The sequence below is a fragment of the Squalius cephalus genome (genome assembly GCF_949319135.1).
Source record: "Squalius cephalus genome assembly, chromosome: 15".
NCBI classification, from domain to species: Eukaryota; Metazoa; Chordata; class Actinopteri; order Cypriniformes; family Leuciscidae; genus Squalius; species Squalius cephalus.
In genome coordinates, this window is record NC_137136.1 from 15,938,779 (window position 1) to 15,963,275 (window position 24,497).

Below are 24,497 nucleotides of genomic sequence, written 5' to 3' on the forward strand. Positions count from 1 at the left end.
GTGCAGGAGCTTATGAGGAGCAAAAATCAACAGTAAAGAGAGAGTGTCAAAGAAACCTGACAGTAAATATTGCCTGCAAAAAATTGATCTAATCCAGCAGAGGTAAATGAGGCAAATTAAGGAGACGTCTGACTTTTTTTATCCCTGTCAAGCATCACTTACCAACCAGGCAAGTACTAAGTGCAACCTACACTATATTTACCCTTACTTATTTTATTTAAATTCCTGTGAATTATACTAGCTTGACCATGCAGCTTTTGTACACAGTTGTATCTCTGACATTTATTTACTGTTTTGTCTTTTATTCAGTCCAAATTTCCTAAATCAGATCCTTACTGTCTTACATTAATTTGTTGTCATTCATGCTTTAGATTCATATTAACTGTAGAGATGGGTTATTGACGAACATATTCTACTTGCAAGAAGTACTTCACAGGGGTTTCCACAGGCGAGGATATGTCAGGCTATTATTATTTCCAGTCCTGAAAATGATATGGAATAAAATAATAAATAAAAAAAGTCAAGGATATAGTAGTCTGTCTATAGTCAATATATATATATATAGTTTATATATATATAATTATAATTATTATATTATATTTTATTTTATTGTTATGCTCAGCTCTAGAATATTTAGTAATGTTAGTTGTTCTTTGCGAGTACAATTGATATAAAGTATTAAAATAAAAACATTTGAAGTTATAAATGAATGGAGAAATCATGGAAAAGTTATGCCAATTCATTGGTCAAAATGTGAAGGAATATTGACTTTAGTAATTTTTTATATATGGTGACTGTAGTTTTATTTAATTTTTTATTTCAACTGTTTTAACTGATGCATGTGCACAGATGCACATCTGCTTGTGTTGTGCCAATGTTTTATATACTGCTGCATGTCTGAAAGTGAGGCTACAATGTAGCCATGTAGAAAATAATCCAATCAGAGTGTGGGAAAGCGTAATCCGGTGTAATCCCACAGCCATGAAGAACAGAGTGAGGATGCCTAGACATAAACACAGCAGCACAGACAAACATCCTCTTCTTCATAAAACAATTCATGATTATACAGTATTACCTCAACTGTGAATCTGTAATGGATTATTAATTTAAATGGAGCTCCACATTTTACAAAAGCAATCATTTAGCGTTAAATGCTCGAGCCACAAGCTGACACCCTGGATGTGGTCAGTTGTGTTTCCCCTCACGTGGCCAGACAGGTGCAGGAGCACTTGCACAGGTCACCTGTTAGTTTTAAGCTGTTGTTTTTGAGGAATGTGTACAGATTTTTTTAAGTGTATTATTAGAAACATCAGAAATTTCCCATTGGATGTGTAGGATATTTGTGTAATCAAATATGGTTTTTAAAAAAAAAAAAATGTTTTATGTGGTCCCGGTGTGCTCTCTGTGTATTTGTGTGTGAAGGTTGCCAGGTGCTTCAGTCTCATTTGATCACAGCATGAACAAGAGTTTCCCAGAGGGTTTCCCCTCAGGATCTGGAAAGGTGTGTTGTTGTGTTCTTGCACATTAGATGATCTGTACAGGTGAGAGTTGCTTAGCAAAGGTGCCTCATAAATTGCATTCCACACAATTTATAATATGTGCATTAAATATGCGCATTAAAGGTGTATTTCCTAGTATTTAGCACAAATGAAGATGTCACACTGACCTCAGATCCCTAGTGAATTTCTGCACTCGTAACCCCACCCACTCATGTTTCAGTCCAACAGCTGCCACCTGGCTGTTTCTACGACAACTGACCAGACCACCTTCAACAACCACACCTGAGAGAAGGAGAGAGGGGAACAGAAGATACCACAGACTCTGACAGGTAATGTCGTATATGTATATATGTATATATATATATATATATATATATATATATATATATATATATATATATATATATATATATATATATATATATATATATATATTACAAGATGTTCATTTGTTGTGGTGTTAAGCATGCATTAATAGTCTGTATGTTTTGCCTTTAAAAATTAAAATCTTTCAATTTATTTCGCTGTAAAGTCCTTTTTTAATTTGCTAAATGTCTGTTTTTTAATATTTATGACATTTATTTTAAAATTATAAATGTGCAAAATAGGTAATCTTTGTATTTTCTGTATTTAATTGTTGGATCCATCCATCCATCGGTCCATTCTCCAAACTGCTTATCCTCTGTAGGGTCGCGAGTGTTTTGTTAGATTTTAAAATTAAATTAAATTAGGCATTTTTCCCATTATATCAATGTAACGTCTTAACCATGAGGCATCTTTTTAGTTATTATAAGTATTTTACTGTGTGTGTGTGTGTGTGTGTGTGTCCTCTAGGATGGGCTACGATCTGGAACGCTTTGTAGGCTATGTAAACGAGGGTCTGCTGTGCTGTGTATGTCGGGATGTGTTAGAAGATCCTCTGCAGGCTCCGTGTGAACATGCCTTCTGCAGCTCCTGCATTCATGGATGGCTCATCCACCATAACAGCTGTCCCGAGGACCGCTTGCCTTTAGACATCACACATCTACGCCCACTATTCAGGTACCACAGATGTATTAAGCACCTGTATTTGCACAAAATCACTTCAGATAACTAATGTAAATGGCATTCATTTTATTCAATCATGCCTCTTACCTATTCAAATGACATACATGCGTATTGTGTGTTACAGATACATGAGGAATGACTTAGCAAGGCTGCAGTTGAGGTGTGTGTTCCGGCCACAAGGTTGTGAGGTCATATGTCCTCTGGAGTCTATTCATCGGCATGAGCAACAGTGTGATTACGCTTTGCTGAACTGCAGTAATGCAGGTACACATAAAAAAGCATATATATATATATATATATATATATATTAATATATAACTATATCTTAGTACTCGTACCCACACTTTTTTGGCAGGGGGCAGGTGGCTACTGCCTCATTCAGACATACAATACAAAACGCAGTTGTAACAGCAGATGAATGAATGTTGTACCCTCAAGATAGAGCGCCTACTGCTGAGTAATCACGTTTTTAATTATTAATGAGGGACCCCCTCTGGCAGCCAATGAGGTGAAACGTTTATCTCAGGGTTAATACAATTGAGCTGTTCAGTTAATGAGCTAACAATGTCAGATTCTTGCACATAATAGATATGTATTAGTTTCAGTAAACCTAGTGCAGCATTCTCTAATCTTGGAAATATTTGTTTGTGTGTATGTATGTATTTAAATATGCAGGTGACGAGTACTTGTGTTACCGTTGTGGTAGGTGTTCTGTGTTTTATGTGTGTACTCTGTGTGTCTTTTTCCTTAACAAGGTTTTTTCCACTTTATACATTTCAAAATTGTATTAATTTATAATGTTGTATTCAGATTTATAATTTGAAACAAATAATTTTATTATTTCATATTTTAAAAGGATAGTTCACCCAAAAATGAAAATTCTGTCAGTAATTACTCACCCTCATGTTGTTCCAACCCCGTAAGACATTCGTTCATCTTCGGAACACAAATTAAGATATTTTTGATTAAATCTGAGAGTTGTCTAACTCCTCCATAGGCTTCTAAGGGACTGAAACTTGCTGGCCCAGAAAATGTATTAAAGACATCGTTAATATAGTCCAAGTGACTCCAGTGACTCAATCTTAAGTTTATAAAGCGACGAGAATACTTTTTGTGCGCAAAAACAAACAAAAATAACGACTTTATTCCACTTTTCATTTCCTTCTCTCTGGGCCTCGGGTCTTTTCAAGTAGTGTTTAAGCGTAGCGCGTCTGTGTTGCACGTCACCACGTATCACACATGACAAACGTCAGCCAATAGTGAGCCTACGTGGTGACGTGCAACACAGACGCGCTACGCTTAAACACTACTTGAAAAGACCCGAGGCCCAGAGAGAAGGAAATGAAAAGTGGAATAAAGTCGTTATTTTTGTTTGTTTTTGCGCACAAAAAGTATTCTCGTCGCTTTATACACTTAAGATTGAGCCACTGGAGTCACTTGGACTATATTAACGATGTCTTTAATACATTTTCTGGGCCAGCAAGTTTCAGTCCCTTAGAAGCCTATGGAGGAGTGAGACAACTCTCAGATTTAATAAAAAATATCTTAATTTGTGTTCCGAAGATGAACGAATGTCTTACGGGGTTGGAACAACATGAGGGTGAGTAATTACTGACAGAATTTTCATTTTTGGGTGAACTAACCCTTTAACTTCAGAAAGGAAATTGGTAATAATAGCTGGACATTATACAGTAATTATTTATTATACAACAAACTCAAAAGACAGACATGAATTCATAAACACTTGCTGGAAACTTTGAGCATATATTACCATTCAAAAGTTTGAGGATAGTAAAATTAAACAACAAAAAAAAACTGTGATGTCGGGTTGGATTTTTTATTCATCAAAGATGCATAAAATTGACTAAAAGTTAAAGCATGTGTAATGTTGAAAAGGATTTAAATTTCAGAGAAATGCTTTTCATCAAAGAATCCTGAAAAAAAATAAATAAATGTTTCTACATTAATATTAAACAGCATAGCTGTTTTCAACATTGATAATAATATAAAATGTTTCTTGAGAACCAAATCAGCATATTAGTAAGATCGCATTGGTGTCATAACAGGAATACATTTTTAAATATATTAAAAAGGAAACCATTATATAACGTTTCACAATATTACTGTTTGTGCTGTATTTTTGATTAAATAAATGCAGCTTTGGTGAGCTTAAGAGACTTCTTTCAAAAACATTCAAAAAATCTTAAAGACCCCCAACTTTTGACCAGTAGTGTATATTTAAAATTATGAATTTATCATTTAGATAAAATAATATTTAGATTTATCATTTTAAATGTAGTTTTTAAATTGATTTAATATTTAAAAAAATATTACTATACATTTCATTTTTATCAAATGTTACGTTTCCTTCACAAAGACAATTGGCAGTAACAGCTGGACATACAGTATAATTGAACAAAACACACAAAGGCAGTCATAAATTCAAACACTTTTGCTGGAAAATGTTGGCATGCATGGGAAAACATTATTGTTTTGTAGTTTTCAACCCATTCTTACTGATGCTAGCAATACTATCAAATCATTTTTGCAATTTTGACAAATCCTCATTTGTCATCCAGCTAGATCATTTGAACTAGGGCCATCCTTATTGATCTGCTGGTTAGATGCTTTTTCAACAATTTTTCTCTGTGCATGAACATTTGCCTTGTGCCAGATTTTCTTCTTTCTTTGTTGTTTAATGTTTCTCTGCAATCGTTCAGGCTGCCCAGTCCAGGTGTCGCGGCGCTCTCTGGAAGCTCATCTGTGTGTGTGTGAATACAGCAGTAGAGTTTGCGCAAGCGGCTGTGGATACACAATCCTAAACAACGAGGAGGCCCAACACAACTGTGTATCAGAGCTACGAGCTGAGCTGGACATGCTCAGGTAGAAACATTCTGCTGAAGTCATAAAAATTGTGACCATGTAAATGCTGTAAGGTTAGAAAAATGTGTGTGTTTTTACTATAGGGCAGAATTAGACTGCAAAGTCGAAGAGGTGAGGCATGAAATGGAGTCTCGCTTGGATTCCCAAAGACGACACATGGTGCAGAAGGAGAGTTTGCTGAGGAGTGAAGTGGACGAACTTAAGGTACGATACTTTTCACGTTAACAGACTTTTTGTGTGCAGTAAGTCACTGACAGGTGTGTTTGTGCAAAGGGCCAGCTGTCCCGCGTCATGTCAGATGTCCGCATTTTACTGGGTGCAGAGAGAGCTCGCAGACAAGAGCTAGAGAGGGCAGAGCTTGAGAAGGCGGAGCTTCTTGAACTTTTAAAAAGGGAGGGGCTCAGACCAGCCACACCCTCTGAAGCTGTAGCTCCACCCCCTGCTGAGGTGCCGAGAAAGCCAAGCCCACGAACTCTAGCTTTGGACTGCATCAAAAGGAAGAATAGAGAGGTGACAGTTATCTGAGGCGGCTGATTTTTACAATAGAACAGTAAAGAAGGAGGAACATATGATGCTAATAGAAAACCACTTCCTGGAACTCATCTTCTTAACAAAGCCCCACTATTGGATCTCTTCTGGGTAAACTGAATGAGTGCTATGTGATGAGCTAGGTGCTAAGATTAAACCAAATTGTGTAGTAAATTTTTTTTTTTTTTTTTTACAATTTTGTATGTTTTTAGAATTTGAGGTTTGTTTTCCCATTTACAAGAACAACTGAGATGCAACAAATTCTGCTACATTTGTTGATATTAAAACAGTTTTGACAAATTACACTGTGGATTTTTATATAAAAATACACTCAAACATATCCTCACAAGAATTTAATCATATTTAACAGTTTTAAAAATGAGAGAAACACAAAACATGACAATGATATACACAATATCAGTCGGTGGTTGCAACAGATACAGCAGATCCACATATCCTGATTGGTCCTTTAGAGCCTGACGGCTGAGTCTGCTTTGCTCAAGGCAGAGTTTAACGAGTGAATGAGCGGACATGTCGGCCCCGTCCGCCTCCGCTCCCTCCACTGCTGAACTTCCCTTGACCACGTCCACCGCCACTAACTCCACCTCCTCCCACACCAACTCCACCACTCAACCAGGACAGGCCTGCCCCTCTCCCTCTGTTGGCTCTGTCCCGAGGAGCCAATCGGTAAGCACCTGAAGAGTTAGGAGAGAGTATTATCATGACATCCCCTTCAGCCAATAAATGTGCAACATGCTTGACATTTTTGACGACAAGGAAATGGAGACATTAGCACATTAGGTCACATGCTGTCAAGGCTCCATTGTGAGTTCATTTTAGACTAGGGAAAAACATAATTTAATTTTTAAAAAATATCATTGTACGTCCAAATGTGTTTTCTAAAGTTATAATTAAAGTTTCAAAAACTTAAACTTACACTTAATATTGTATTCATTTTTATAATGTATCACTTAAGTTTAAAATAGGGTTTAACCAATTTTTTTTAATAGCCAGTGGCTTAAAATATATAATATATATAATTATTAATATACATATTTATATATACACACATATTAGATATACATTTATAACTTTTATATTGTTAATTATTAATTTGTACTTTATTAAATAAATAATAATTAAATGTAATTATAAATTATGATGAAGTAAAAATATTTCAAAACAGAAAATGTGTGTTATCTATTCATTATCTACGCAAGGCCTGTCGGTAGATTTTAGAAGTGATGTTTGATGGTTATTAAATGGCTATTTTATATTGTTTCTACATTATTTTTTAAAAAGGATGAAGGCCTACCTGTAGGTGGCTGTCTGGAGGGCAACGGTCGGGTGAAGTTGCTTTGTCCTCCACGTGGTTCACTGTAAGTCCCTCTGTGAGTGACAGCTGTCACCGGAGTGTTCCAAGTGGAGCCGCGACCACCTTCGCGGCGTTGATAGTTTCCTAAAACACAAACAAATGATTTTAAATGATGTTTCACGGGTTTAATCAGCCAAAGAGTACAGAGTATATATATGTGCTGAATTAAACATATGCGTGTACCAGCAAGCAGAACACTCTTTGGAGCTGGTGGAGTGAAGAAGCGGGTGTGACTCTGGAAGCCTCTCCCTCTGGTTCCTCCAGTGAACAAGCCTCTAGTCGGTGGCTTGGCTCCTCCTCCCTTTGGTGGTCGTTTGGGCAGGGACAGGCCAGTGGGCGGACCAACATCCTTGAACTCTGCGGCAAGGAAATCATCTACATGCATGGAAGGAGGCCGACTGGTGTTCTGCTTGCGCTGGCGGAAAATATCATGTGGTCGACAGAGCTGGCCAAATGCACCACGACCCCGACCCCGAGGGGCTGCCATGATATGAGCTCGTTTTGCAGGCTCCACATAATCTGACTTCCCACTGCAAACAAAGAAAATTATTTGTAGCTTTATAGAGTTCATACATTCAAGGTAAAAGAGTAATCTCAGACTAGAATGGTGTGTACCTGGATGTGATGAAGGTCTCATGTTTGTGCTTGCCCAGTCTGAAGCCTTTGGTTGGTTTGCTGTGTCCTGGGGAAGTGGGTTCACTGAGGAACGATCGTTCTAACTCTGCCTTCAGGTCTAAGTCTGGACAACACTGCTGGGCCAGAGCAACTAGGTCTACTTTCACCTGCGGCACATACATTTACAATGATCACATGAACCAATAAAAATGAAGAGTAATTTAAGATTCAGATTCACAAAAGTTGACTAAAATAATCTTGATTCTAAAACTTCCTCATTTGTTTTACCTTAAAACCTGCTAGCATCTGTTTATGCAGCTCTATTTTAAAAACATAAATATATATTTTTGTTCCATCAAACACATGTTCCTCACCATATCTACTTCTGTCTCCATCTCATCTGACTGGAATGGAGAGAACCACAGGGCCTTCAACTGCTCATCCAGGACATCTGAGAGAACATAAACTGTCCTGAAGGTAGAGAACAAGTGAGTGACGGTGAAAAAAAGAGAATGTAACATTAGAGACACATTTTCAGGATGCAATGATACAGATTTTTTACAGTATTTTGCATTAAGTACAAGGAATGTGTAAGTTACAAATGAACAAAATCAACAATTGGTGGGTTCCTGTTTTCATTTAAATTTTCATTCAAGTTTTACTAATTTTGTTGTGTTTTTGTTATTTGTTTTTGTATGTCTATATATAGTGTCTATATTAAAATTAGAAATACTGTCTTGGAAACTAGCTGTAATAAAAATATTTTAATATTTGTAATATTTTATTTTATGTAACAATTACTCTCTCTGTCCATATTACCTGTGATTGAACTGCGTCTGAAGGGGCTCGGGTGCAGGTAAAGTGGGCTCAGTTTCAGGCTCTATATTAGTTGGGGCATCTCCAGAACTTTCTATAATCTGTCGCAGTCCGGCCACATTCTCCAGCAGAGTTTCCAAAGACTCATCCTCCTTACAGAGCTTCTGCACACATGGGGAAATAGTAGGAGAACGGAGTGGGAGAAGATTAATATGAGCATCTCCTTTCATGCAGTCTATAGGTCACAGCTTAATTATTATGTATAACCTAAGCTGCCACATGTACCATGATATGTTTCTCCAGTTCTGATAATGGATGCTCTCCTGAGTCCTCCTTCCACTGAAGAATCTGCTTCATGTCGCTCACACTAAGCGCCAAAGATCGACTGTCTATGTCTTCATCCTATAGAGCAAAAAGAATATGTAAAAGCATATACATAGATGCATACACACAAATAAATGCGAACTGATTCTGTTGTCTGCCTACCATAGCTTCACTGTTCAGAATCTGTCTCAAAAAGTCGAACAGGGCTGAAAGAAGCTCAGATAACTCTTTATTAAAGGACGTGGTTTCCCTGCGGATCAGAGAGGAAACGGCCAAGCTGTGTTTCTTCAGAGAGCTGCAACACAAACACAAAATAATTAACCACAAATATATCACACACAAAAACATTTGTAATTTTCATATTACTGCAAAGAAGTCTAGGGATGCTATGCTAATTACTTTAATGTTATGTCTGATAACCGATAAACAGACAATATTAAAATCCTATATTATTTTGTCTAAATAAATAAATGAAAAAAATAATTTAAAATTAAATTCTAATATAAAAATGTTATTATTCTAATAAAAAATGTAGGCATCCCAACATTACAATGTACAGTATGAAAAATGGATATTCATTGTAAGAATTGCTAAAGATTACATCTAACTATGTATAAAAATTCTATTTTAAAAGTAAAAGTAGAGGAAAATGACCATGCACAATTAAATATCCAATATTTACCATTGAAAAAAAAACTATAATATTAAGTGATAGATAAAAAAGAAATAGACATCAAATGCACTGTGACACCTTTTGAGGTGATAGAGACCGTAGTCGTGCTCTGTGAGAAACATCATGGTTCGCAGACATGTGAGCTGGAGCGCGTAGCTGCTGTGTGAATTTCCCAACACTTCCAACATCCCGTCACATATGCATGTCATCATGTCTCTGGTCGGCAGCGAGTTGGCCAGCTGCTCAGCCTCGGACACTGACGCTTCACCCGAGCCACTCACAACCAGTGACACGTCCTGGTCACAGAGTGACTGAAAAATGGAAGCTGTCAATTCAGCGTTCTGCTGTGCTGGCAGGCCGGCATCTGCAGGTAGGACAAGCATGGCCAGCAGGGAGGGAAGAAGCTCTGATAGTTTGTCCTCCACTTTCCCATCACTCCGCACCTCAATGCGTGCAGACCCACTCAGGAGAGCCAACATGGCCGTCTTGCAAGCCCGCTGAGATGCCAGCGAGTCGAGGAGGGCTAGTAACCTTAACAAGCGTGAGCCAGCTGCCTCCCTAAACACACAACACACAATCCATTTGAGTATATACACACACACTAATCCATCCACAACCGATCTTATTCAGACAAATCCTCAGACTATGAACAAACTCCTTAATGTGATGAATGTGATCTTACTGCTGCATTTCCTCCTGCAGTTGCTCCAACAATGTCCTCATCACCAAAGTTGCAGTGGGTGCAGCAAGATCGCAGAGTTGTACACAAACACGGCGGAGCAAGGAGAGGAGAGGCGGACAGCTGCTGACACAAACGCACCTCAGTACTTCCTGTAATACTCGAGCCTGGGCGTGTAAATGCACACTCCACAGCTTTCGTGTGTTCATTGCCACCCCAATGTCTTGCACTGACAGTGCCTGAGAGAGGAAGAGGGAGATGGCAAGAGATGAAAATAATTAAACAATTTTCTATAGATACTTTAATTAATAAACAAAATAGTTACAGAAGCATACATTTCCTGCTTTTTTTTTTCCTTTCTTTTTTAAAACACTAGGCAGCTAACTAGGGTTTGGAACAGTGCTCCTGTAAGTGGGACAATCAGCAGCAAGCAGTGACAGGTGTTTGAAGCCGTATATTTGTATTCAGTACCTGTGTGGTCTGCATGGGCAGAGGCAGAGGAAGCAGTTCTGACAGCAGACTGAGGCTGCTGTAGATGTTCTCTGGAGCAGCCAGTATAGAGTTCAACACTTCCTTCAACATCAGAGACCAGCTGTTTCCAGCCACGGTCTCCTCTGAACCCGTCTCCTGTTCACTAACCGCATGTGTGAAAGTTAACATTATCTCTGTCACGTCTCCCTGGATACACAGCTCCTCCGCATCTAGGCGACCTGTTGTCGGGGTGGAGCAAAGGATCTTGTGAAGGGCGACACAGACGGAGGGCACACGCACGTCACGGAACTCACAGGTTCCCCCGCAGAGCAGCTCTGTCAGCATGGCTCGGATGAGTCTCAGCGAGCAGGAGGCCACTGACAGCATCATGAGTCGCTGTGCTATTGGACCCATTGGCCCATGTAGTCGCCATGGCAGCAGCAGCAGTGATGTAAGCTTCTGGAGGACTTTAATAAAAGTGTCCATGCCCTCTGCACTGAAGAGGGCTATGATTGCCTGGTTCCACTTCAAGTCTTTTTGCTGACCTGCACACACACAATGAGTCATGTCAGGACACATAAGTTAATATTTTTATTGGTATTTACTAGTGTTGTCACAATATCATTTCAGTAGTCAATCAATACCAGTACCATCTAAACAATTCTCTATAACAATTTAGATAATGCAGCAAAACAAGTATGCCATTAAATACATCCCTTAAAATGTAAAGTGGAAGGTCTATTCAGTGCTTTTATAGTGCACTTGTAAGCAATGTTATGTGCATTTATACTGCAAAGCCTAACGCACAAATCTGATGTTTTTTACATATTTAATTTGTTTATGTCATGTCTCCTCTGTTTAGTATCTAACTAAGACAAGCAAAGTTAAGATTAAGGCATACAGTACCTGGCACAGTAGCTGGAGGGCAAGCAATATGGCACAACACTCTGAGAGCACTTACAAGACCCACTCCATCTGCTGTCATCAAGTTCTCCAGATTCTGGAAACGGAAACAGCAAAACTAGCATTTGTGTATATGAGTAAAGGAGTTACAGTGTTTTATAATGCCTTGATAAGATGCCTAACATAAGATGGGTATACATACTCTACCTCATTCTCTATCATCTTAAAACCCCTAAAATGTCATAAAAGTTTTTATGTGGTTGATAAGCTCACCTGCTTTATGTACTCAATAAGTGTAGGGATGCCGCTGATATCAAAATGTAATTTTTCAAGTGGCTCCAACCACTTAGACAGCTCTGAAAAACATATTTAATCATAGAGGTCAGATGTGAAAGCACTTACATTTGCTAAATTTATAAAAAGGCCTTGAAAAAAAAACAATCTTCTTAATAAAGCTTGGGACTGGTGGTTTGGCTGACATTGAAGTGTTTGGTAGGCTGCAAAAGAGAAACAGGCTAACCTTGAAGCTTGGCATTGTTTTCATCAGCTTTGCAAACATTAAGAAGTGGAGCCGCATACTGCTCCATCATACGGAGATCACTTGACGTCTGAATCACCAGGAGTACAAGCATACAGGCATAGTTATATGTTACAGACTTCCTTGCTTTACCTTCCCTGAGAGAGTGAGAGACAGCCAGCAGGTTAGAGAGAACAAGACGTTAGAAAGAAGGAATATTAATTAGGAAGAAATATTAATTTTAAATAAAAATGACTATGGAGTGCCTCAGGGCTCTGTATATGGCCCATTTGAGTGTTAACCTCTGTATATGGTGTCAAAAAACATTTCACATTCTTATTTGTCAAAATATAGATTGCCAAAATATATGCTTGATAAATCAGACATTATTTCAACCATTGTCATATATTCTCACCCTTGGCCCTCTTTTGCATGGAACTCTACCAAGTTGACCAGACAGCTGAGGTTATTATCCAAGCTAAAAGCGTGTGCAACAGCGTTTCGGCCTGTGCTGCTAAAGCCAATGAGATACAGGCTGTGAAGTGTTGCCAAAACATCTGGATTATCGCCATCTTCAAGCTCTGCCCCGTTTAGCTCAGCAACACCCTGTAATGCATGTAGAGTTTGCATAAGCCAGACCCAAAAACCATCATCAATCGACCCCTCTCCACCTGCAGGAGCATCTTCACCCTCAACCTCTGAAAGGGGCGTTAGCGGAGTCAAGTGAGAGGGTGGGGTCAGGTGAGTAAGGGGTGTGAGGAGACGAAGCAGCAAATTGGTGGTTTCGTGCTGGCTAAGGAGGAACAGGAGACCCTGTTGGGACTGGGACAGGAAACGCATCAGCTCTCTGACAGCCTGCAGGACTCCGATGTGGGCACATGTAGCCGAATACGACAGAACAACTGCCAGGGATTCCAGAAGGTGACATGCATGCATATATCTGTAAAAAAACAAAAACATAATTAAAGAGATGCTATATATTTGAACTTAAATGTACACCATGTAACTTTTGGCACTAGCGGAGATTAAAAAATAAAACAGGCTTTATTAATAATCCAAATGCTCTGAATGAGCACGCAGGAGAATAACGCTAACCACAATGCATAACAGACATCTGACCAAGAACAAAAAACACGGCTTTATAAACAGTGGTAGAACAAAGGAAAGTAAACTAGACATATGTGAAACTAATACGCAACTATAAAAACAAACGAGGACAAACAAACCAATGAAACTGACACTAAACAGAGAAGGTAAATAGGAACTAAAGGAAGCAGAACAGAATGTCAAAATAAGGGGCCCCATAACAGAACATAAACCTGACAATAATCTTGTTAGGCTATTGTTATATATATAACAGTTAGTTCTGATTCTTGAATCTGACTGGACCAGAGGCTTTCTAAAACTACTGATATTTCATCAGTATCAGCACTTGTCTCTGCGCATTATAGAGAGGCTGTTAGTCAGTGCATTTGCGTTGTTACGGCACTAGGTGGCGCCAAGGGACTGTCTTTGAGTGAGTTATTAAACTGTACATTCAACAAATACTTTCAAAAACATTGATTTATTCATTAATGAAACAAGGTTTTGGACTTATTTCAACTTTGAGCGCTACTTTACAAGGCTCAACTGACCAGCAATGTATCGCCGGGGTAACACTGAAGCTAATGCTTCACTTCATAGAGACCAATGGCATTGATTCAATGCATTGACCAACGCTGACGTCTTTTGAAATTATGCTACGACAAAGATATTGCATTCCTCTTCGAACATGGCAAACTTGACTTGACCTGAAGAAGGACAGACGCAGGTAACATGCTCAGTCGATATCTCTCTGATATCAGTGTCAGTTTAGGCTTGTTTAGTGCTAATCGGTCCCACTTTATATTATGTGGCTTTAACTACTATGTACTAACATTGAAATTAATAATTTGATACAATGGAATTATTGTGTACATACATATTTTTACATTGTACTTATATTTTAAAAATACCTGCATGTAATTACAGCTGTAAATAATTTATGTAATTACATTTGTAATTACACACAGTTGACCCTTCTTTCATAGCTTAACCCAACCTTAAACCTACCCATACCACCACACCTGTATGACACCTCAATAGCAGCAAAAGTGTTTTACAATAAAACATGAACACAATAAGTATATTTTGATGTAAGTACACAGTACTTAAAGCCACTTAAAATAAAGTGGGACCAAATTACATTATTCACTCTTATCATTAAAGGGATAGTTCACCCAAAAATAAAAATTCTGTCATCATTTACTCACCCTCAAGTTGAATTTTCATTTTTGGGTGAACGATCCCTTTAACTTATTCAATATACATGATTAAAATGTAAAACATGGGCAAAGCCTTATGAAAAAAAAACAAAAAAAAACAACAACAACAACGTGAATGTTTCTTGTGTTTCTCTGCGGATGGCTTGTCAGTATCTCGGTATTATAATATTGCAATTATTGCGACAGACAGCCCTAGGCACTGGGCTACTCCGCAGTGGTTGTCGTCCCCCCTGATCTAAATAGTCAGAATATAAACACTTATAGGCATACCGTAGTGATTCAGGATAAGACAAAAACACAGTTTGGAAGATGGATTCATGATGTACTCGTTCATACATTTTGAACATAGTTACTACATAGCGTAGCTTTAATATTAATTATCACAAAAAAACAAGATGTATCAGTTTTGTAGCCACATGATACTGACCTATACAGTGTTGGATAGGGATCATCCCGCTCTGGTGGCCCAGTAATCCGGGCATTGGTGGGAAAAGCTTTCCCAGGAGGCTGTACCATACAGTGCGGTGCTGTCTCCAGCAGGTGGAGCAGTTCCTCCAGGAGACCTTGCAGCCTCTCCAGGTCACCTTCTGACAAAGAGGCAGATTCCAGCAAGGTATCGATGTCCATTGGGCTTTCCCGCTCTACCTCTTGAGTTTCCCCCTCTCTCTCCTCTCCTTCCCTCTCAGTGCTTGCTCGGTCTCTCTCCCCTGCTTCTCTCTCGCTCTCCTCTCGCTCACCCACCTCTCCCGTGGCATGCCGTTCAGCCCAAATGCTGGCTGTCCTCTGCAGGTCAGTCAAAACCTCATAAAAATGTCCCTTATGTAAAATAGCTGCACCTGCTGTTGCGACACGTACGGTCTGGTCCAACAAAAACAGATCCAGCAGACGCTGGTACCCACTTGTTCCATCATTGTCATGGTGGTGGTCTCTGAGCAGGGCCTCAATGGCCTTTGGCTCACTGATGATACTGTCGAGAGAGCGCAGCACGTAGAGTTTCAGAGTGGATGAAACGTGCTCTGCAAAAAGCAACCCCAGGAGGCTGCCAACAATCCCTTTCTCCAGCAGATCCTGCACAACCAGGGCACCACAGTCAGCCAGGGCAGAGGCCAGTTTGGTTCCTGCTTTGAGCTGGCGCAGGTTCAGAGCTATAGGTTGTGCCAGGGCAGAGTCCAAATTAAGAGCTTCACAGCTCCAGCCGACCAACCGCTTCAACTTTTCGCTCAGCACAGTAGGGTCCTTTAGAGAAAGGAAGCTCAATCCTTTTACTAGAAAGGCAGGGATTTCCTCTAATGCAGTTACCCAGCCTGCCCCTCGCTCTGCCCCCTGCCCCTCACCCCAGGCCTCTAACAGCTCTGAGAGTTTAGCTGCAGACTCAGCCCACGAGGAGCTTGAGTCCTGGACATCAACCGTTTTGAGGCGTTTTAGCTCCGCCTCATATCGCGTGATATGCGGAGGGTTGAAGTGCTGGAGGGGTCGGAGGTCACGCTCGTACGGATCGTACTGAACAGTCGGGAGTGAGGCGAGGTCCTCAGGTGTGTAGTCTAGGTCAAAGGCAGGCAGCTTGAAAGCCCCACTCTCCAAATCCTCCTCATCACTGGATATCTGCTCATATCCATCATCACCTGTAGACAAAAAAACAAAACACGTCACACACCAGTTGCCTTTCCAAAGCACAAATGGAAAACCTGTTACACTGTCACTGGCTGAGCAAATCTAGCAAATAACAATTTCAATTAGAGAGGATTATTTGTCCACACACGTGAAATATCTGGGTAATTTTTCCCCTGAACACCTGGTTTACTCACCTTCTGCATCTTCATCTGTCACCTCATCACCCACTTCATCTTCCTCATCTTCATCCCCCTCGCTTCCCTCAGACTGCACATCATCCACCTCATCATCAGCCGGTCCCTCTTCGTCCTCCTGCTCTACGTCCGAGTAGGTCTCCTCAGCAGGAAGAGAACCTCGCTCAGGTGAGACAGGCTCCAGGTAATCATCACCCTGTTCTGTGTTCTCCACCTTCACTGGACCTAAAGCACAGACAACACAGCGAAGTTCAGTGCTCAGCGCTACTTTTTTTCAGTTTAAGGGTCAGAATATAACAAAAATGCAATAATAAAACAAATGCTAAATAATATATAGGTAAGTTCACATTGAATTTGTTTTTCCATTTAAACCAGGTTTAAATATTAAGCAAAGAAATATTGATAAAAAATGAAGAAATAATAAGATTATATGAAAAATAAAAACTTTTAATTCCAGTTTTCACTCAAATTGTTATGGCTATAATAACATATTTGACATGCATTATCAAAAATGTATGAAATTAGGAAAACTCAAAACAGAAGCACTCTGACTACCACTGTATATATACATCTTTTCCACATGGACATACATTGACCAGGTGCAGGTAGCGCCTCCTCATCATCGTCGTCTGGAGGAGGTGGTCCCGGTGGGGTCCGTGGCCCTCTGGGTTGTGGTCTGGGTGGGCTGCCGTTAAACTGCTCTTCATTCTCCCACTCTGCTAGAAATTCACAAACACTCACGTTTAATTTTTCACATGAAGCAATGACATTACATATTTGTGTATAAAATGTTTGTGCTGACCAAGTTTAATGCTCCTCTTGGATCCCAGCTGCTGCTGAGGCGGAGGGGGTGGAGGAGGTGGTGGAGAGTCCCGCTCGTGGCTGTGAGGACGCTCTGCCGTACCATACACTGCCACCGTCAGGCATGTGTACCATCCACGCAGGACCAACCCATCTGTGTTTATCTTTAATAACACAAAGAATTTTTTTAATTTTGGCACGGTGTGAGAATCTAGAGGGGTGGAGCAAAAAGACTCGCTCAGTCTAAAACACAAATGAAGGCTGATTTGCATACAAGCCATGTGAGAGCAGGAGCTGAGAGCTTTAGCCATTACAGAGGCATGTGCAAATATATTGTGGATTCGGGAAAATGCTTTTGAAGTATTTATTGAGCAGAGGAAAGCTGCTGTCAGCAGTTTTGGAGAAACCACAAACATATTGGTCCATGCATGTTTTTACATGGAAATACGATGCTGGGCTGTAATGAGAGGGTCTCTTACCTTTCCATTAGGCCTGAAGATGATTGATTTGTTCTCATCATACTCGAGGCTAGTGTGAAACAAACACCGACATCAATGACAATACATGCATCTATTCAACTATAGATTTGTGAGATGGAATACTGTATTTCTCGCTGAGCTTGTCCTACACAGGTGTGTATGTGTGAGTTTATTTAGTACCTGCCCAGCCTGTCAAACACTGGAGCGTTTGGTTTGGACACATTGTTGAAGAACAGGTCCAACTGGAATGCGTGAGGGGCTGTTTCCCTGAAAATACACAGGAAGGGGGCATTGTAACAGTCAAAAACCAAACCTGAAACCCCTATTTGCCAACAGCAGCCACCTTCTGTCTAATCAAACTGCAAACTTCCTGTAAATCAGTTAGCCAGCAGGAATCATTTTAGAAATCCCTCTTTTTCAGTACAGATTTATTGTTACATATTTAACATGATCATTTAAAAGGAATAGAATAAGAAATATTTTTTTGTTTGTCCTATCAAAACAAACTTTTCTTTTCTCTCATTGTTCTCTTAACAGGTTGAGATCTGGGATGAGATCATGGGAAAAGCTGAGAGTGGTCGGAGAATAAGGGGTGTGGTGGATTTGTTTTTAAAGAAAGAACAATAGCAACCACAGAAACCTTTTCCAATTTCCTCAACTGTCCTCCAGCCATTCCACTTGTGAGGATACCACAGTATAACTCATGTCCTATTGTGCACTACAGAAGCACTGGGACAGTTTGTACACACTGTAAACATGGCAGAAGCACTGTTAACTGTCATAATATGTAGTGAAAATTAGGGATGTTAAAAATGGCATATTTACAATATTGTCTAATCGATGGATTGTCAATGTGATTTTTTTTTTCAGCAAGGATGCATTCAATTGACATTAAAAACATTTATAATGTTACAAAAGATTTAAAATACAAAAGATGACTTAAAATTAGTAATTATATTTACATTTTATTGATATCATTCATTGGTTGTTTAAAGTGAATAAGACATCACATAACTTCTCTGAGATTTATAGCTTTTAGAATGTCAGCATGAAAAAAATGCTATTTCTTGAAATTCATCATACTGTTTTAGAAAATATGAATAGCTAAAAATAAAAAGTTGCCCTTATTAACCAACTAGTTGGTGGTTGAACGACCAGTCAAACATCCTAAACCTTCCTTAATGTTAGAACACTTTCATGCAGTGTGGATGGCACATATGATTAAAATAAGCAGTGAATATGTAGAGAGATTCAATAGTAGTAGCTTGTTTCTTTATAGACATGATTGTTTGCTGTCGTTTTAGATAAGACACTCTTTGAGTGTGTGTGAGTTTTTGTTTTCTCACCCAAATGCTCTGCTGTCAGGCAGGTTGCTGTGTGCTTTGATGCCAGGGGGAATGACTCTTACTTCTGTGATCAGGACACCGTAAGGAAACCGCACAACATCCACATTTGTCAACTTGTAAGAGAACAGACACAGAAAAATGTTAAGAAGCTTATCAAGACAAGGATAAATGTAATCTCAGATAGACTGATGCAAAGGCTAGATTTCTCATAAACACACCCAGACTGAGCAGCCGAGCAGAAAAACAATCAGGCTTATTCAACCGTTAAAGTCTTGGAATTAAGATTCCTAGGGTTCAAGGTATTCAGAAATGCAAAAGCATTCTCCGAAATCAAGTTCTTTTTGAAAATGGCAGAACCTCGACAAACTGTCATGGGGCAACAGGCCTGTCCAACCTGTTTCTAAAGAGCTGTTGGAATACACCGGTTGGGCGGCAGATCACTGCAACAATACTAAAGCACTAACTAACCACAAGCATACATATACACACCCAAACAAGAACAAATTCCAGGACAAGAGACCTGTTTCCAGCCTTTACTAAAAGGATACCACGTTAAACACTGGAGCGAGGAGAAATGTAAGAAGCATGTAAAGAAACTTAAGATACAGGATTAAAATCCATCCATGCCATGTAATCAGTTAAGAAGAACTATAATTGATGTTTATAGTTACCCAATTATATTATGCTGAAAGCATATGAGGTCTGTTCTCATTAGGTGAGGACATTATTTTAGAGAGGTGAATGTAACGAATGCATATTTTGTCAACATCAAGTCATGTTTTCACTCTTGGGTTAAATTTATGGATATGATGATTGAAAAAACAGAAGCAATTGATCATGAAAAACACCAGACTTACTAAGAAAAGACTCTACATTGAATGAGAGTCCTTAAAGGGATACTGCACCTCAAACTGTGCCATTTGTGCACGTCTTATTTTCTTCATATAAAATAATCCATCTCTGTGGGTCAATATAACGGAAATGTACAGGACCTCCAAAGTTGACACTTTGAAAACCATGCGAAATGAGCTCAATGGTAATCCATAGGACCTCAGTTAATGAAAATACATTCTGAAGCAAAACGATAGGTGTGTCTAGGATAAATACTAATATTGAAAACTTTAACTATAAAGCATTGCTTCCTGACAACTGTCATATGAGCTCAAGCTTGACATAAACATCAGAATGTTATGATGCGTGGGAAGTGAAATCCTCTGTGCTTCCGCATCACTTTTTTGCGCTTCCCAATGTGCTGATATTTAATGCAATGTAAACTTGCATTATATGGACTCTCAGAGATTTTTTTTTTTTTTAAATCTTTCTTTCACAGAAGAAAGTAATGTACATAAGGGACAGCATGAGGGTTTGTAAATTATGAGAGGATTATATAACAGTACATAATATACAGTATATATACAGAATCACAAGATCCACAGAACAAAACATTCAAGCAACCATGGTCAAATCTCAAAGTCGCATGAAACGGAAGTTGCGAAAGGTCTTTTCTTTCCTATTGTGATGTATATCCGGGTGAAACGGCTTCTCGAACAAGAAAGATTTAGGGCAGGACTTGATTTTGTCCATCTGGAATTGATTGGATGGTTATGGTTCGCTATTGCAGTGATGTCATGTGAGTGACAGGTTGTCCTGCCCTCATGCCAGTAAACACGTCATCAGAGAAGAGATGTCATTGCAAGTGGGAGGGGACGTCATTTTGATTAAAGATTATGAGGGCACATGCATTAAAAATAATAATATGCAAAGATAAATCATTGATAATAAATACGGCAATGTTACATAAAAAAGAAAAGAAAAAAGAATGACCCATTTCGATTACATGGTGACTTGACTTGACAAAAAAGCGGGGACTAAATAAATCAAAACTGAAATATTAATCTCCAGCTAAATGATACATTAAATACAGAGGGTCCAAATCCCTCACACATTTTCACCACCGGCTAACGTTACCTCAGTAAAGTTCTACACATTACAGACAATCTCCTTGTTTACATGCACATGCGGTGCTGTCACATAAACATGTCCGTGAGCACCAGAGGCTTTCCTGCACAAACAACGGCTTCTACGTTTAAAACAAAATATGAGCATGTTATTGTCAAATAAATCTAATCGTTGATTTATCACAGTGTATGCTACTTGTTAACAGAAACTACACATATGCTGCCAACAACAACAAGTTTGTTTGCTGCGTGGAACAACTTACACCTAATACACCTAATCAGGTTTGCTCTGCCATACATCTATAGTCTGATAACGTAATTGTTTTAAATCAAGAATAACATGTGTTACTATGAAAATGTGAGCTATATCTTGAATGAATTGAATATGTATGAATTACTATGCTAATTAGCAAGCTAACTGTTTACAGCGCACAACGCGTTATTACAATGGAAACTTTAAGAACGCGCAAAAGAAATTCATGTCTGTTAGACTTTACAGTCTCTGCAACATGCTGTTAAAAGACACGGGTGAATATGGAAAACTCCGCAAGTTTACCTCTGCACTTTGATGCTTAAACGTGTCTAGAAAGAGCAGCTCCATTGCAGAATCCCCCGCCATCTTTCTTGGTCACATTAGGACTTCCGGTGAAGAAAATACTTCCGGAGTTGAAGGCATACATCACTGTCGACAGAGATGGGCATAAATACATGGAAATGTATTTAAATACAAATACAAAATACTGTGTGAAAAAACGTATTTAAATACAAATACAGTATTTTGTATTTTGAAAATACACAAAATAGCCTACATGTGAAATTGGCCATCCAGTGCAGGTATAGGTCACGGTGAATGAAGAAGCTATTAGGCCTACTGACTTTTCATTCCTAACCTCATCTCTGCCCTCTCTGTCATTCATTCATTCATTCATTCATTCATTCATTCATTCATTCATTCATTCATTCATTCATTCATTCATTCTTTCATTCTTTATTTCTTTCTTTCTTTCTTTCTTTCTTTCTTTCTGGCAATTACAAATGAACTTATGCAAAATAGCAGCCATTTATATACTTATTTCTGGTTACAATGTAGTCTATTACTTGTGGTGAACACTATTAAAAAAATCATACTGTATGTAAAACTGTGGGAACCTTTTCTGCTATCTAGCAAAGAATATGGATGGGCGATATGACCAAAATCTCAATTTTACTTCACAGTAACAATATCATGGTTTATATCAGTTTTGATTCCACAGCATAAACTGAATTTCAAACTCTTTGAGGTTTTTTTTTTGTTTTGTTTTTTTGCAGGTAGTCCAATGCTTTTTAAGTAATTTTATGTTTATTTTATGTAAAGTTTATTTGTTTCTATAAGTTTATTAAAATTAGAAAGTGTATCTAAAATTTAAAATTAGACTTAATTTAGATTCATTTGCCACTATTTACCCCTTTATTATTATTATTTTTTATGTACAATAAAACTAAAAGCTGAAGATTTCTGTGGTGTATCATTCATGTTTCATGTTTGTTTTTCCACTCCAACGTTCCAATAATTCCTGCCCACTAAAAGCTGCACGGATAAATTTGCTTACCCCACAAATAGGCCCATCTATGTAAACGATTTAGAAAAAGTTCCATCAATTCACACTTTATATCATCACTATGATATGTAGTGCCATATCACCCAGCCCTAACATGCAGTAATGCTTTGAACACATTTGCAAGCTAGTTGATAAAAAATCAACAACCGGTCAAGACTGATTGGCTTACGCTATTTTCCCACTTGTCTGTGCTCTTTTATTCTTTCATGTTAACTGAAGTGAATAATGCACTATTTTAACTTTAATCAACAAGTAGAATTGATCATGACATTCTCACCTTATTCCAAAAAAAATTGCTGATCCAATGCTGAGCTAGTGAATGTCTGAACTATGCACAAAATCAATACCCTGATAAAGAGGTTGACTGGCAAAAAGTATTTTATGTATTTTGAAAAGACAAAAATACTCATCTTAAATGTATTTAAATACAAATTATATTTGATTTTTTCCAAAGGCTTTAAAATATAAAATACAAAAAAAGTATTTTGTATTTCAAATACGTATTTTAAATACATGTATCTGAAATACTGCCCATCCCTGACTGTCGGTTATGTTGTTGCTATCACTATTTTAGTGAATGCGCTAAAACATTTCAGCAAAGTCATATATATGAACAAAAATATGGAATAATATAATAATATAGTGGAATTATAAAATGAATTATATAAAGTCATATGAGTCACTTTCCATCTAAGATTTTGTACAAGCTTCATTTTTCCCCCTTTGCAACCCCAACACAAATTTGCCTATATGACTAGAGATTTAATTAGATAACATCATTAGTGTATATTTTCATATGCATATTATTGTTCCTTAATTGAGTTTGTAAATTGATATTGTTCAATAAATATTAATAATAAAAAAAAAGGTTAAACAAGAGAGTCATTTCACTTTCACTGTAGCCAATATAGCATTTACAGAAGATTACAACAGGGGAAAGATTAAAAGAAGAAGAAAAAACATAGAATTATGGGTTTCCATACACACAAATTTATGTCAAAGACTTTAACTAATCTTTTTGCGTTACCATTTTTACATCTCATAATAACATAAGGAAGCTTCTTTACAAATAATGCATCTTCATTCTCCTAAGGACCTAAAAGAGTCTGATAACAGGACGCTAACAAAGGAAACGTTGCTAAAGGGTATGCTAATAAAAGCACTCAAACTTTGAATTAAGAAAAATGTTGAAATCCTTCAGTGATTTTCACACCTAACACTTGTCACACACAGCACAGCTGGAGGCGCAAGAGGTTGGGCAAGAGTTGTGTACATACTCTCTGTTATGACATAAAGCACTGAGGTTTGTTAAACTATCAACGTGTCAAGTGAGCAAATGTAAGATTATTAAAGGCCTACCGTTTTGCTTCTGTTGCATTTAATGACTAACAAACATGACTTTCACTGTTGAAGAAATGTGGCCACTTAATAAAGTGAGGGCAAAACCATGTGTTGGTAAAGTTTTGTTGCATGGAGGGGTTTGTGCATGCTTTTGTTTCCATCTTTCATTCAGTCATTACAAGGACTGCAATGCATAATAAAGGATGTAGGCCTATAGCCTACACAGCATTAGAGGTGTTCCTTTTCAGACTTATTTTAAGCATGGATGTGTTTTGTCAGGCAAATATTTATTTAGTAGAACAATTGTAAAATTGATTGTGCCTTGCTGCATTTTTACACACAGGCTACGTCCTGTTCTCGTTTGATGGCAGGCGAGCAGGTGTTAATGCTGGGTTATTTTATTAGTCAACCTGTTATAAACAGATCCTGAATTCCCTCACATCGTGTAGCACTAGCGCTTTTTCTGCGTGCCCTGCCACGTCCTTGTTTCTCAGCAGCAGTAGGAGGGCTTTCTCTTGGGCAGGTATCTATTACCT

At 38.4% G+C, this 24,497-nt stretch overlaps 2 protein-coding genes across 7 annotated transcripts; one reads left to right on the forward strand and one right to left on the reverse strand.

Moving 5' to 3' along the window:
• Positions 1–31: 31 nt before the first annotated feature.
• rnf41l (ring finger protein 41, like) lies at positions 32–6,259 on the forward strand. 4 transcript variants are annotated; one of them, XM_079893779.1, is made up of 8 exons: positions 32–169; positions 1,423–1,541; positions 1,720–1,828; positions 2,334–2,540; positions 2,671–2,810; positions 5,267–5,429; positions 5,513–5,633; positions 5,703–6,259. In XM_079893779.1, the coding sequence occupies exons 4-8, from the start codon at positions 2,335–2,337 to the stop codon at positions 5,952–5,954; spliced, it is 882 nt and encodes a 293-aa protein (XP_079749905.1). In that variant the 5' UTR covers positions 32–169; positions 1,423–1,541; positions 1,720–1,828; position 2,334; the 3' UTR covers positions 5,955–6,259. The 4 variants fall into 4 exon arrangements, with proteins under 4 accessions (XP_079749905.1, XP_079749906.1, XP_079749907.1 ...); XM_079893780.1 differs by having other exon boundaries at positions 1,423–1,501; XM_079893781.1 differs by lacking the exon at positions 1,423–1,541.
• Positions 6,150–21,680, reverse strand: virma (vir like m6A methyltransferase associated). Of its 3 annotated transcripts, none has more exons than XM_079893772.1 (23): positions 21,579–21,680; positions 19,065–19,177; positions 17,899–17,985; positions 17,719–17,767; positions 17,241–17,403; positions 17,029–17,154; positions 16,439–16,663; positions 15,061–16,255; positions 12,746–13,270; positions 12,334–12,488; positions 12,087–12,169; positions 11,817–11,910; positions 10,911–11,455; positions 10,443–10,678; positions 9,839–10,318; positions 9,250–9,382; positions 9,049–9,165; positions 8,767–8,927; positions 8,322–8,418; positions 7,948–8,114; positions 7,516–7,862; positions 7,273–7,416; positions 6,150–6,652 (listed from the first exon to the last, which is right to left on the reverse strand). In XM_079893772.1, the coding sequence occupies exons 1-23, from the start codon at positions 21,639–21,641 to the stop codon at positions 6,468–6,470; spliced, it is 5,490 nt and encodes a 1,829-aa protein (XP_079749898.1). In that variant the 5' UTR covers positions 21,642–21,680; the 3' UTR covers positions 6,150–6,467. The 3 variants fall into 3 exon arrangements, with proteins under 3 accessions (XP_079749898.1, XP_079749899.1, XP_079749897.1); XM_079893773.1 differs by having other exon boundaries at positions 8,767–8,924; positions 17,029–17,157; XM_079893771.1 differs by having other exon boundaries at positions 17,029–17,157.
• Positions 21,681–24,497: the final 2,817 nt, after the last annotated feature.